The sequence below is a fragment of the Drosophila erecta genome, unplaced genomic scaffold (assembly GCF_003286155.1).
Source record: "Drosophila erecta strain 14021-0224.00,06,07 unplaced genomic scaffold, DereRS2 tig00000055-arrow-pilon, whole genome shotgun sequence".
Taxonomy (NCBI): domain Eukaryota; kingdom Metazoa; phylum Arthropoda; class Insecta; order Diptera; family Drosophilidae; genus Drosophila; species Drosophila erecta.
In genome coordinates, this window is record NW_020825200.1 from 14745105 (window position 1) to 14758990 (window position 13886).

General features: G+C 44.0%; 5 protein-coding genes across 5 annotated transcripts; 3 read left to right on the top strand and 2 right to left on the bottom strand.

Moving 5' to 3' along the window:
• The first annotated feature begins 147 nt into the window (after positions 1-147).
• Positions 148-1417, top strand: LOC6542391 (probable protein arginine N-methyltransferase 6). The gene is made up of 2 exons (XM_001969845.3): positions 148-285; positions 341-1417. The coding sequence occupies exons 1-2, from the start codon at positions 247-249 to the stop codon at positions 1325-1327; spliced, it is 1026 nt and encodes a 341-aa protein (XP_001969881.1). The 5' UTR covers positions 148-246; the 3' UTR covers positions 1328-1417.
• LOC6542606 (nuclear pore complex protein Nup154) lies at positions 1364-6504 on the bottom strand. Its single transcript, XM_001969846.3, has 12 exons — positions 6180-6504; positions 5957-6119; positions 5399-5892; positions 5167-5339; positions 4132-5102; positions 3837-4073; positions 3575-3736; positions 2972-3518; positions 2393-2918; positions 1870-2336; positions 1684-1806; positions 1364-1620 (listed from the first exon to the last, which is right to left on the bottom strand). The coding sequence occupies exons 1-12, from the start codon at positions 6276-6278 to the stop codon at positions 1488-1490; spliced, it is 4095 nt and encodes a 1364-aa protein (XP_001969882.1). The 5' UTR covers positions 6279-6504; the 3' UTR covers positions 1364-1487.
• Positions 6505-7117: 613 nt separating this feature from the next.
• LOC6542164 (60S ribosomal protein L9) lies at positions 7118-8491 on the top strand. The gene is made up of 4 exons (XM_001969847.3): positions 7118-7198; positions 7272-7321; positions 7567-7817; positions 8093-8491. Exons 3-4 carry the CDS (start codon positions 7577-7579, stop codon positions 8422-8424), a joined length of 573 nt encoding a protein of 190 aa, XP_001969883.1. The 5' UTR covers positions 7118-7198; positions 7272-7321; positions 7567-7576; the 3' UTR covers positions 8425-8491.
• A 92-nt stretch (positions 8492-8583) lies between these two features.
• LOC6541644 (C-type lectin 37Db) lies at positions 8584-9419 on the bottom strand. The gene is made up of 2 exons (XM_001969848.3): positions 9113-9419; positions 8584-9057 (listed from the first exon to the last, which is right to left on the bottom strand). The coding sequence occupies exons 1-2, from the start codon at positions 9242-9244 to the stop codon at positions 8650-8652; spliced, it is 540 nt and encodes a 179-aa protein (XP_001969884.3). The 5' UTR covers positions 9245-9419; the 3' UTR covers positions 8584-8649.
• A 414-nt stretch (positions 9420-9833) lies between these two features.
• LOC6543348 (protein aubergine) lies at positions 9834-13795 on the top strand. The gene is made up of 9 exons (XM_001969849.3): positions 9834-10039; positions 10878-10989; positions 11055-11548; positions 11622-11814; positions 11874-12001; positions 12054-12208; positions 12275-12664; positions 12718-12828; positions 12890-13795. The coding sequence occupies exons 1-9, from the start codon at positions 9947-9949 to the stop codon at positions 13788-13790; spliced, it is 2577 nt and encodes an 858-aa protein (XP_001969885.1). The 5' UTR covers positions 9834-9946; the 3' UTR covers positions 13791-13795.
• The last annotated feature ends 91 nt before the right edge of the window (positions 13796-13886 follow it).

The following is a 13886-nucleotide window of genomic DNA, read 5'->3' on the forward strand; positions in this document are numbered from 1 at the left end:
TCCGCTTTGTATTTCAAGAACAATTATAAAAGTATGGGTTCTAGCTGGTCTTTAACCACAAAAATTATAAAAACAACACAATTTAAGCTTTTGAATAAATATTAATCACAACGCAACGATCAAATCAAAGCATTCATCGATATGTATATCGATACTATCATAGTGGATTAACCCAGCTCTATTTAGCACGTTGTTTTGAAAAATCCACCAGATTCGTTAATGTTTTCTTAACTGCAACCTGGAGTCATGGCGAATGCTTATTTCGATGAATATGAAAATTTGGAGGTAAATAAATTGTAGAACCTGCTTTATAACTGAACTCACTACAACAAAACTACAGATCCACGAGCTCATGCTGAAGGATCGTCCTCGGCAAGAAGCCTACTACAATGCGATTTTGGGGAACAAGGATCTGTTCAAGGACAAAATCGTAATGGATGTTGGTGCCGGCACGGGCATTCTTTCCGCTTTTTGTGCCAAGGCAGGGGCCCGTTTGGTCTACGCTGTGGAGGCATCCAATGTGGCCACCAAAGTTGCTCTGGATCTGATTGAAGAAAATGGGCTGACGAGCGTGGTGAAGGTGATCCAATCCCGTGTTGAGGAATTCGTACTGCCTGCCGAGGCGGAAAAGGTGGACATCATAGTATCCGAGTGGATGGGCTTCTACCTGCTACACGAGGGCATGTTGGACTCGGTTCTCCTGGCCCGGGACAGGTTCCTCAAGGCGGGCGGACTCCTGTTCCCCAGCGAGTGCACCATTTTCGTGGCACCCTGCTCGGTGCCATCGCTCTTCGACGATTGGCACAATGTGGACGGAATTAAAATGGACACTTTTGCCAGAAAATTGAGAACACAAAAGTCATCCAGGCCGGAGATTACACATCTGAATCCACAAGACCTTCTCCACGAGGGCGTCGTCTTTCACTGGATGAATCTGCTGGATGTGGAGGCCAGCGATTTGGACAGTATTCAGTTTAAGGAGGTGATAACAGCCCAGAAGGCGGGCAACCACCAGGGTTTCTGCATTTGGTTCGATGTACGATTCCCTGGCGAAGATTTTATTTTAAGCACATCCCCACTCTCCACACCAACGCATTGGAAACAGTGTGTCGTCGTCTTGCCCGAGGAATCCTGCGAAAATCTAGAGGAGAAATCACCCATTGCGTTTCAGATCACAATGAAGCGCAGTGCCGCCGATATGCGTAAATATAATCTGGAGGTGGATTTGCTGGACCCCAACACAGAGGAGCACCCAGTGCCTTGCTCCTGCCATATGACGAAGTGCATTCTGACGGAAGCTCACCTAAAAATGATGGACACCTCATGAGTGTTATGCTATCTTCTCGGAATTCGAACAACGAACTGTTGGGAAATCACTTTATTTAACATGTTTAATACAAATACAATATATATCTCAGTCAAACTTAACGTCTAGTCCAGCATTTTCAAAAATTGACTTAAATTAATAACTACGCAGGGAACCGGCTTCAAACCAGCAACCGCTGCAACCGACTTTGAAGTTCCTTGAGCGAGTGTTGAAGACGATTAGTGTCGGGCTTTTGGTAGCAAATGTTCAGGCAGCCGGCCACTATGTCTTGAGCCTTGCCGACAATTCTTCGTCTGTAAATCAAATATGAATGTGAGTATAAGGAACCGGATTGCATTTTAAGTCACTGCACTTACTTTGAACGGTACCAAATGGATTGTGCGTTGTCTGCAAGGAGGGAGACCACTCGTATGGCGGATTGTATTAAATGCCACTCATTGCCTTCGTTGGCCCACACTCGTTCGTTCATTGAAATCATCCTAAGAGTTTTTAAAAGTTTAGCCTTGAAATGATTTACCTCTCGCACATCTCTCAAAACGTACCTCGAATAGTATTCCAGGAGCAGTTCGACGTCCAAATTCATGGTGACCAGTTTTTCCGGCACTATTCCCTCGGGCAATCGCAGTTGACAGGCTTTAATCTCCAGTTCCCTTATGAGAAAAGCGAAGGGAAAGCAAGCCCCAGACTCGCCGTACTCCCTTACCAAAAGTTCGATCTTCGTGAACAACCTATTGCTGCGCTCACTAGTTGTGCCCGGCTCATCTACAACGCTATTGATAATGTGGCCCCAAACGGACTCGATCAGAAGCGGGTCGTTGTGATGCGAGCAGTTCAGTATGGACAATTGGCACTCCCAGAGATCGAAGGGCTCCGCAAAGTGCTGGTAAAGCTGAGTTATGTCATACAACGCATAGTTAAGCTCCTTAACAGCCGCAGCGGCCTCCAGTTTCACGCGAGCCAACTCCGTCATTGCGACCAGTACTGCTTTTTGAACGCGTGCGATATCCAGCTGAATTTGTAAATGATGTCAGTGAATATAGGCCAACACATCACATCTTAACCTACCTTATCCTCCAGCTCTTTCAGGAATATGCCATTAGTTATTGAGGAGCCAACGTTGCCATTTCGCATACACATAACAGCACGCACCAAATACTCAATGCGCTGCTCCAGAGTTATGTTCTCACTGCGTGTCATAGCCAAATTGTCCAGTATCTGGGCTGCCTGGGAATGGTGGCCATTCTTTTCGTAGTACTTCCACAGCAAATCGATGAGAACAACATTATCCCCGTTTCGAGACACACTGCGCCGCAAGAACTCTCCCAATGACGGCTCGACCACGTCTAAAAGCTCACTGAGCATGTCGTGGGCCAGCAGCCACTCGTAGAGTGTTACATGGAAGAGCGGGTCCTTCACCTGCAGGGTCTGGGCCACTATTTTCGGAATCGTTTGTTTCGCAGCGTTTTTGGCATCGGAGGCTTTGGCTGTACCTTTAAGTTGGCTTGGCGACTTATCCTGAGTGTGCGACTTGTTGCAGGCAGTCTGATAGATATGGTCCAGCATAAGTTGCAGTTCCTTGTAGTAGGCCATCCTACGGAGCGAAACAATTAGTTTTTCCCACAAAAATACCCTTTTAGAGTTTACCTAGTAGCAAAGCAAGTGTAACCTTCACGATCCTCGGCGGGCTCTCCATTGTTATAGAAATGTACACCAACCTCCTCCGGATCACTTTTTGAGGCACAAACAGCCGAAAGCTCGATCACTCCCTCAAAGAAGTCAGCTGATATGAACTGCTGGCAAATACTATGCAGTGGCAATGTGGGAGCAGCTTCCTTGCACATTTGCAGGGTGGTTCGCAGCTTTCGCTCCTTTTCGGCGGCCGAAGTGCAATTCCTTGCATTCATTAACAGCTCGGTGGCCTTGTAGGTCACGTCATCCTCGTGCCGGTAGAGGTTGGGGCAGTTCTCACGCAAGTTCATGGACACTTCGGACACACCCGCCTTATCCTTAAGATAAAGATTGATCAGTGAGATGATCAAGAATGCGCAGACCTCGGAACGTGTGACGAGAAGATCCCGGAAGGTGCAGCATTTCAACATCTTCTGATGTTCCGGACTGAGTTGCAAGCATATCAGCTGGAAGGAATGCGAGTTAAGTATGCTCCACAGCGATATAACCTCACAGGCATGTTCTAGAAGAAGGTGGTCGATTAGTTGCTTTAAGCTTCAATATCACATCGCTACTTACTGACAAAGAGGTTGAGGGCGGAGAGCGAACGTTTTTCCTCAACTTGAGCCTGCTCGGATAAAATCCGTTGTTCAGGAATTGGCAGTAGAGTGTTGCTCATCATGATGGTGTTGTATGAATTGGTTCTGTCCAAATGGTTGTCAAATGACACTCGTGTAGATGCTGGAACAATGGTGTTTAATGAAAACGTATTAATAGATAAGTATATTTGCAAAGCACAGGGAAACAGTACTTCAACTGGTTATGAAGATGTGCGACTTACAGGAAATGTCGTGCACTGAATGCACCTCCAGAAAGCTGCGCAAGGATCGCAGATCGGATAGCAAGAGGGCACAATCGCTATGACTCAGATTGGAGCAAAAGTGCTCATTTACACAACGCATTTGCCAAATAGAACGCATCATGCGGGAGACATACATGTAAAGTCCGTCGTGTTTGGCCGAGAAAACGATTGGTGAATTCTCATTACTGACCGCCTGTGATGGCTGCATATTTCCAACTGAAAATACATTTATTGTTTTAGAGTTTCATAATCTGTACAGTCTCACTTGACTCACTTGGGCTGATGGGCTGATTGAACTGCGACCCCGGATAACCAACCGGACTGTTTGCCGCACTATTCGGCATCGGCGTGGACATGAACATTGGTTGCCGCTCCCTTACATTCGTGGTATTTTGGCCCAGAGTTTGGTTAGCCAGATTGCGGTTACTGGCGTTCAGGAACTTTTGGTGCTGATAGCACGGCTCTCCGCCGTACAGCATAAACGCCTGGGTGGCCCACAAAGCAAGGTCACCGCCACGATAACTATCCGATGTGGCCAGCAGGAGAGCCGTGACACACGCCTCCCGCTGATTCTGCGATTGGAAGAACATCTTCACCTCCTCGTGGTGCGGACCATTGCACGACAGCAGGATCTGTCGCAGCACGTCAACCATTTTGAGTAGCTCTATGATATGTGTGCCTTGGTTGGTAAGCAGAGCTACTTTACAGGAGTGGCGGGCTTTGTTTAAGGGAGACTTCCGCAGAGGCGTGGACGGTTCATGCACCTCAGCCAATCCCCAGACAACTCCATCCAGGCTCTCCAGAGCCGTCGACTCCACCAGGTAAGTAAAGTTAACCGATGGGGCCGAGCTGACCGACCAGAGCAGATCCTGCTCCTGCTGCTGCGTTGTGATCATCAACATGGTGCCTTCCGTGTAGTGAGCAGCATGCACCTGCTTTGGCTTGTTGGTGGTGGCATTTGGGGTGTAGCCGGGCGGTAGACGCACGTGGAGCAGATACAGTCCCTTAGGAGCCTCGTCACCTGGCGACAGTGATGGCTGAATTGCTGACTGACCGAATCCTGTATTCTCGCCTGGACTGCAAGGAACTGTAGGACCGAATTGCTGCTGCACATTTAGCGACGTTGTGGAGAAAAAGAGGCGCACACCGCACTGGGTAACGGCCACAAGATGTAGTTTGCCTGCATCGTCCGCGCTCAGAGGGCAGATGGCTTTCACACTTTTAAAAATGGACGGGTCCACAGTCCTAAAGCAAAAATAATTGTTATTGTCCATATAGCAGTTAAGTTCTTTGGGAAACTAGTACTCACGTGATCAGACTAACTGCTTGATTTGTAATATCGTTCTGGGTTATCCGACCCAGTCTTCGAGCATTCGTGTAATCCGTACTGATATCCCAAGCTTCAATGGAACCTTTTTCCGTAAGGACATAGAGAAGCTTGCGACTGTTATCGATCTCAATCCGCTCTATTGCATCTACTTCCTGCAATTAGTACGCGCTAAATGGGTTAGGACACTATTTTAATTAAAAACAATAGTTACCGAAAAGACCTTGAGAAAGCTGGGAACCATATAGGAGACCAGTCCTTGGGAAAGATTTATCTTCTTGCATCGCTTGCCAAACCAACTGGACTCGGCTTGGTAGTATACCTCATAGAGGCACCCATCACGGCCGCCCAAAAAGATGCGGCCGTCGTCCGTTCCTTTGATGACGCTGATGGACACGTTGTCGGTGCCAATCACAAAAATGGGCCGGTTCATCAGCTGCATTTCGTTGTCCGAGCTCTCACCGAAGGTTACGCCCAGGACAATAACCTCAATGGGCGTGGTGAGGAGCAGGAGGTACTTGACATCCTCTACAAAGACGCCGGGTTTTGGTTTCACCAGGCCAACGCTTACGATCAGATGGCTCAGACCATCGTAGTATGCCACATCCCTTGCCTGATTGAAGGTCCAGATGTAAATCTCCGAATCGATGGTCAACCAGGCGCGTCCGATCTCCGGAAAGAGGCCCATGGTACAGTGGCATTTTATGTCTGCAAAATGGAGGATCGCAGATTACAGCGGATATTTCTATGGAATGATTCTCAGGCTACGTACGCTTGAAGTGCTCCAGAATCTCGTTGGGAATGGCCGACTTGGTCACCGTTCGCAGTTGTTGTAGGTTATGTGTTCCATCCGATTTAAGGAATGACAGAGTCTGGTAATCGTAGTCATTCAGTCCACTCATCGTGGCCCGTCCATGCTGGCTAACGCCGGTCAACTAGGAAGAAAGCATACTTAGACATGAAGAAGCTGCTAAATATCCGTATCCAATACATACTTCCAGCAGACCCGGCTTGTTTCTGTCCAGATTGTCATGCCATTCCAGCATACTTCCCGCCGTCGCGAAAAAGTCGAGCTGTGCTTGCGGAGCAGTCATCGTGCAGAGAGCTATGCTAGGGCGGGCAAACTCGGGTGCAATGGAAACTTAAAATGCCGTTAGACCACTGTTTCGAGATATGATTATAAACTAAATCTGCAGTTTCGGCCGCCGGCTGATGCTCAATGTACCCACGCTCCCGCCTTCTGCAAAGTGTTACCAAATGCTGTAATGTATTCACGTTCGCCGAATACTTCTGCCATATTTCTCATAAATACCGTGCCTATCGATTGTTTTTAGGGAGGCTATTTTAAAACACTTGATAACATTGCGTTTATGTACTTAGGAACTTTTGCATATTTAATCACTAATTTGAAAACATGTATATAAATAATAACAATTTAATAGAGATTTCAATTCGTGGTGCATATTGTGAGATAAAGCAGCGCTCGTTCATAATGAGACGAAAATTTAATTAGAGCATTGTTTTGACAACCAATGCTACCCATCACATCTGATTTATTTGGGATATTCGTTGGCCTTCAGTAATTCTGATTATCTTCAAAAACGGTGTAAATCATTTTATATGAACAGGAGCTATAATTATATAAGTTCAATAAAAAAGCTTTTCATGGTAGATACTTTTTTTGGAAATGAAAAGATAAAAATACGCAATTTTTTTCTGTTGAGAGCAACAGGTTATACCAATAATTCTCATTTAATTCACACTTGCAAAGCTTTTCGAAAAGCTTCAAGAATAATGATTGGAAACGCTTTACCGCTTAAACTTGATTTTAGTCTTTTCTTTGAATAATATTTCATGAAAATATACAAGAATATACACATTAACATCCGCGCTTAACAGCACAATGCGACGCGTTAACAGCACATCGACGGCACATGGCGCGCAAAATTTAGCACATTTTGTGCGCCTCACACGGCCACATTAAATTTCCCTTCTTTTCTTTTCCCCGTTTCCGGTGAGCAGTGTGTTCCGCGTTATATTTTTATTGAAATTTTAACCCAAAATATCCTTAAAACCACCACTTGCAGCGAGGAGTCCATCCAGAATTTGTGTCATACAAACGAGGGACTAACGGAGCGTAAGTTTTGTGTGAAAAAGTGTTCCAAAACATCGAATCGAGCGATCCATTGAAATGGCAATTGGCGTGTGGCACTGAAGAGCCGCCGTTTTACCACATCCGCTGGAATGAATACTCCCTAAACAAATGCAAAACAATAGCTAACGCACGTTTTGGGTGCAAGAAGTAAACTGCGATTCGGTGTTTGGAATACTCTTTTACAAGCACTTGTAGCTGATAAACTAATATCTTGTTTTTGCCGACAGTGTCATCAAAATGCGTACCATCAATTCCAACCAGTGCGTGAAGATCCCCAAGGATATCAAGGCCTCGGTGAAGGCCCGTGTGGTGACCATCACCGGCACCCGCGGCACCCTGAAGCGCAGCTTCAAGCACTTGGCCCTGGACATGTACATGCCCGACAAGCGCACCCTGAAGGTGGAGAAGTGGTTCGGTACCAAGAAGGAGCTGGCCGCCGTCCGTACCGTCTGCAGTCACATCGAGAACATGATCAAGGGTGCGTAGTGCTAGGAGAAACAAATGCCTCGATTGGCCAACCACACGACAATTCAAACCCTGAAAGTCTGTCCATTTACGAGGATAACCCTTTGTTAAATACTGAGATCTATTAATATGGATCCACTTTCTCAAAAATGACTTAAAAATACTTTAAGTACACACTCTACACAAAAACACTAAATATGTGGTTGCCAAATAGATTCGGCATTAAGTTCCTAAAGATAATTTTTATCTAAACTACCACTTAACTAATTGAAATTTTTCTCTCTCTAGGAGTCACGTTCGGATTCCAGTACAAGATGCGTGCTGTGTACGCCCATTTCCCCATCAACTGTGTCACCTCCGAGAACAACACGGTCATTGAAATCCGTAACTTCTTGGGCGAGAAGTACATTCGTCGTGTGGAGATGGCTGCTGGCGTCACCGTGGTGAACTCTACTGCCCAGAAGGACGAGCTTATCGTGGAGGGAAATGATATTGAGTCTGTCTCCGGATCTGCCGCTCTCATCCAGCAGTCTACAACCGTCAAGAACAAGGATATCCGTAAATTCCTTGACGGTCTGTACGTGTCCGAGAAGACGACCGTTGTGAAGCTAGAGTCTTAGACTTTTAGAATGTGTTTCAACCTAAAATGTTAATAAAAAACCAACGGCCGAAACTTTCAATAAGTAATTTAGTGTCTGAAAACTTCTGTAAATTAATGTATTCTGATCTTATCGGAATGCTCAACAAAAAATAGCTATTACTCAAAAGTGATATTTTTTTGAAATTCACATTTATTCATTTGCGAGGTTCATTTGTAAATTCGTGATAACTTGAAATTGAATGCCCTACAAAAGGATCTCAATGAAGACATCCCGCTTAAGACAGAGATAGTTCGCTGCAGGTTCCCTCTGGCACACAAATGGAAACTGAACCTTGCACTCAATATCGTGATATCCAAAAGCTCCGTTGTAGTTGGCGAATCCCACACAATCCTCTTCGGGAGAAGCGTTGTTTGGCTCCCGGGGCACCCAGTTTAGGTACGGCACAGCATCGCCGTTCTTCGCGAGAAGGAAGGTACGCCGGTTACCCAAGCAATTGATGCCAGCCCAAACGGAATGATGCCAGTTTTGGGTGAAGGAAAGCCCTATACTCTTCAGGAATTCCGTTGTAAGGAGTTTGTCCTCTTGATTGTCAAGCACCATTAGTTCGGCACCAAGTTTTCGACAGGTGCGGTCGGCGACATGCCAGTTGGCCTGAAACAATATTGTTATATTGAAATATCATACAAGTTACTTATATTAGGTCCACCTTTTGTAAGACTACGTGGTAGCACTTGTTTCCAACTTGACTAAAAGGCGGCGTACACGTCTGTGCATTTGCACATCCCAAAATCAGAGCTACGATTATGAAACCGAAAGACGCTTTGATACACATGATCATGTTTTAGGACTAACTGAAATGTTTGAATGGAATCTACCGGCTTTTATACTCTCGGAAGGGAAACATCTTTTATTGCAAGCAGCAGGTAGTTAATATTTGTATTATGTCCATAACGTTATCTTAGGCAAATAGAGTGAATGAGTGCGAGACTTGTAAATAAGGCTTTATTTATTGGTAAAACGATTTCGAATTTATCAGTAAATAATTTAAAGTACCCAAAAGTTTGTTTTTAATTAAGAGGACGGCATTTTCGACTTATTTGCTAATACCTTTGCAAGTTACTGTTGAATCAATTATACAAATTATAGTTAGTGTATTAAAATTCCATTTAAAATACGACTGCATCATTACGTTTATTGCACTTAAGTACATAATAAAGCTGTATTAAAATTTTAATAAGACATTTTGTTTTCTAGATAAAAAGATAAAAGATAATTAAATCATATATATAAAAAGCAAAAATAAGCATCTTAAAAGCTACATCTGCAAATGTGTCCGGAGATCTTGAATTTATCGGCATAAGCACGACCGATAACCGCAGGAATAATTGGCATGAGTTCCAGCCCTGGGCGTCTTCAAATGTTCCGTTCATTTCCGTTTTTTCATTCATAGATCGGTATTTGTGGCGCGTGGATCGCGAATTTTATAAGAGAGTGAAATACGCAAGTAAACTAAAAAAGAACTAAACATATTAGTTTAAAGATGAATTTACCACCAAACCCAGGTACTGCTCGTGGACGGGGGCGTGGAAGCAAGCGCAATGAAGAGGCGAATCGCGGCTTGGCTCCTCAACTTGTAAGAAATAATGTTTATTTTTTTTGCCAATTTGAAAATTAGTTTGTCCTTTTTTATAGTGCATCCCATTTTGATCTCGACACTAGATCAGCACTTTTTATTATTAAAGCTTATCTGATGCTTAAATGTACATATGTATGTATGTTTTTACATGCATGGTATATGTTTGCATATTTTTACAACCATTCATGAAAAGACTTGCTTTGATGCACGTACATACATATGTATGTACATAGACACATACATATTTATGAATGTTATCATTTATATATGTACGTATGTATATATTTTCATACACAATGTGCATAAATGAATAATACAAATGAGTACTTGCTACGCAATCAAAAATAAAAATATGCAAGTTAATTTAACCAGTTGCGCCTTAACACAAGTTTGTTTTATATGTTGAAATTTTTTTGTTTTTTTTTGTTTTTTTGATGTATCCGTTATCTGAATCTTTCTGTTAAAAGCTTGCATTGCGGAAGAAATTGATGACTATGGAGATCATATTGCTGTTAGCACATAAAAACATGATACAAACTGCTGAACCAGCTGTCCTTGTTTTATTGTTTTGGTTAAAAAAAAAAAACAAGCTTGGGGATAATTTTCCAAAAGATGAACGAAACAACAGAACGAGCACATTCAATACTCGAGTTGATCTGGGCATGTCCGTATGAACGCCTCGATCTCAGGAACTTCAAAATCTAGTATGTTGAGATTACGCATGCAGCTTCCAGAGATATAGACTCAAATAACTATTCAATAACAAATAAATATTCATCAAATAACACTTACAAAATGAGTAATTAAATTACAAAATAAACCAACTCATTCGCAGGGTCAAGCGCCGCACTCTTCCCTATTGGCAGGGAATGAATCATCCGGAGGCACTGGTGATGCTCAAGTGGAGAAAACCAAGTTGAGCGACGTGCAAGTACGCATGTCCGAAGGTGAGTGGATTTATATAACTTTCTTCACCTTCTTTTAATGGGATCTTCGAATTAATTGGAATTAGGAGATCCGCGTGGCTCCATGCGCGGCCGTAGGCTAATTACGGATGTGGTGCATTCTCGTCCTCAAGGGATGACCACCAAGAACGGAGTGTCTGGCAACAGGATTACTGTACAAACAAACTATTTTAAGGTATTAAAGCGTCCAAACTGGACTATCTACCAGTACCGCGTAGATTTCACGCCCGACGTGGACAATACACGATTGCGGCGGGCTTTCATGCATGAACATCGAAGCCTTCTCGGCGGCTACATCTTCGACGGAACCATCTTGTTCTGCACCAATCAGTTCCAAGCTGTGCAGAATAGCCCCTATGCTCTGGAACTTGTGACGAAGAGCCGTGCTGGTGAAAACATTGAAATTAAGATCAAGGCTGTTGGATCTGTGGATGCGGTTGATGCACAGCAGTTTCAGGTTCTTAATCTCATACTGCGCAGGGCCATGGAGGGCTTAAACTTGCAGTTGGTCTCGCGCAATTTCTTTGATCCTCAAGCTAAGGTTCGCCCTCTGAACTCGCATTTAAAAGACTATCTGATCAATAACTTCTATTTTGGTGATAACAAAAATATAGATTAATTTGGAGAATTTCCGTATGCAGCTTTGGCCTGGCTATCAGACTTCGATTCGCCAACACGAGAGTGATATATTACTTTGCGCCGAGATAGCCCACAAGGTGATGAGAACTGATACCTTGTACAATATTTTATCCGAGTCTGTTCGTGACAATGACGACTATCAAACTGCATTTAAACGTGCAGTAATGGGTGAGTTTAATATCAATTTTCTCAATTTCGTATAGTACAATTTAAATACTCCATAACAGGAATGGTGATATTAACGGATTATAATAACAAAACCTATCGCGTTGACGATGTCGACTTTAAATCGACACCCTTATCCAAATTTAATACCAAAGAGGGTGACATTTCGTATGTGGATTACTACAAGAAGGTATATCCAAACCTGAAGCGTTCTCAATTTTCTATAAGAAAAAACATTTCAGCGATACAACATCACCATTCGAGACTTCAAGCAGCCTCTGGTCGTGTCTCGTCCCACAGAGAAAAACATTCGTGGAGGCAATGATCAGCCTCTGATGATTATTCCCGAGCTGGCTCGGGCTACAGGAATGACAGATGCAATGCGCGCCGACTTCAGGTATATTTAAATGGAATGGAAAATAGTCCATAGGATGGATCGAAACCCTCTTCATATGATCCTCAGGTTAATGAAGGCCATGAGTGAGCATACCAGACTGACTCCAGATCGTCGTATTGAACGCCTGCGCATGTTCAACAGGCGCTTGAAGTCCTCTAAAGAGAGTACAGAGACCCTGAAGTCCTGGAATATCGAGCTGGACTCTGCCCTGGTGGAGATTCCAGCTCGCGTTTTGCCAGCGGAGAAAATATTATTCGGCAACAACAAAAAATTCGTGTGTGACGCTCGCGCTGATTGGACCAGTGAGTTTCGCAGCTCTTCGATGTACCAACACGTGGATATCAATAGGTGGTGCGTGATAACTCCGGGTCGAAATCTTCGCGAGACCCAGGAATTTGTGCAGATGTGCATCCGCGCAGCTAACACCATGAAGATGAACATCTCTAAGCCTATCTAGTAAGCATTACTAACTATTATAAATGCTTAATAAAACTTTCCATTCCTCGTAGTGATGAAATTAGAGATGACCGCAACGGCACTTACTCCCAAGCGATCGACAACGCCGTAGCCAAGGATCCCCAGATTGTGATGGTTGTCATGAGATCTCCGAATGAAGAGAAGTACTTAGGATTGCAATATGAGCAGAGACAGATCTAAATACTTTTCCCAATTTCCCAACAGATATAGCTGCATCAAAAAACGCACGTGCGTGGACAGACCAGTGCCATCACAAGTGGTGACACTAAAAGTCATCGCGCCTCGACAGGAAAAAGCAACTGGGCTCATGTCGATCGCAACAAAGGTGGTTATTCAGATGAACGCCAAATTGATGGGGGCTCCTTGGATGATCTCTCTCCCCCTCCATGGACTGATGACTGTTGGTTTCGATGTCTGTCATTCATCGAAAGACAAGAACAAGTCATATGGAGCTCTGGTTGCCACCATGGACCAGAAGGAGTCAAACCGCTACTTCTCTTCGGTAAACGAACATATGAAAGGCCAAGAGTTGTCCGAGCATATGTCGCTGAACATGACGTGCGCCCTGAAGACGTACAGGGAGCACCACGGTACTTTGCCAGAGCGCATTCTTTTCTTCAGGGACGGTGTTGGTGACGGCCAGCTTTACCAGGTAGTGAATACGGAGGTGAAAATCCTAAAGGGCAAGCTCGACGAAATTTACAAATCAGCTGGGAAAACCGAGGGCTGTCGCATGGCATTTATCATTGTATCCAAGCGCATTAATACTCGCTACTTCGCTAACAACCGCAATCCAGTTCCGGGCACAGTGGTTGATGACGTTATTACCTTGCCAGAGCGCTACGACTTCTTCCTAGTGTCCCAGGCTGTTCGTCAAGGAACCGTGTCGCCTACCAGCTACAATGTAATTTATGACAACATGGGACTAAGCGCCGATAGGCTGCAGATACTCTCATACAAGATGACCCATATGTACTACAATTTCTCTGGAACTGTACGGGTCCCAGCTGTCTGCCAGTACGCCCACAAACTGGCTTTCCTTGTGGCGGAAAGCCTTAATCGTCAGCCTTCATCAGGATTAGAGAATCAGCTGTACTTTTTATAAAACTATCAAATAACATAACAATTTTACAATATGATATATTGACAAATTGATATTGATATTGATATATATATACAGATATATTAATTTGAAGTTAAT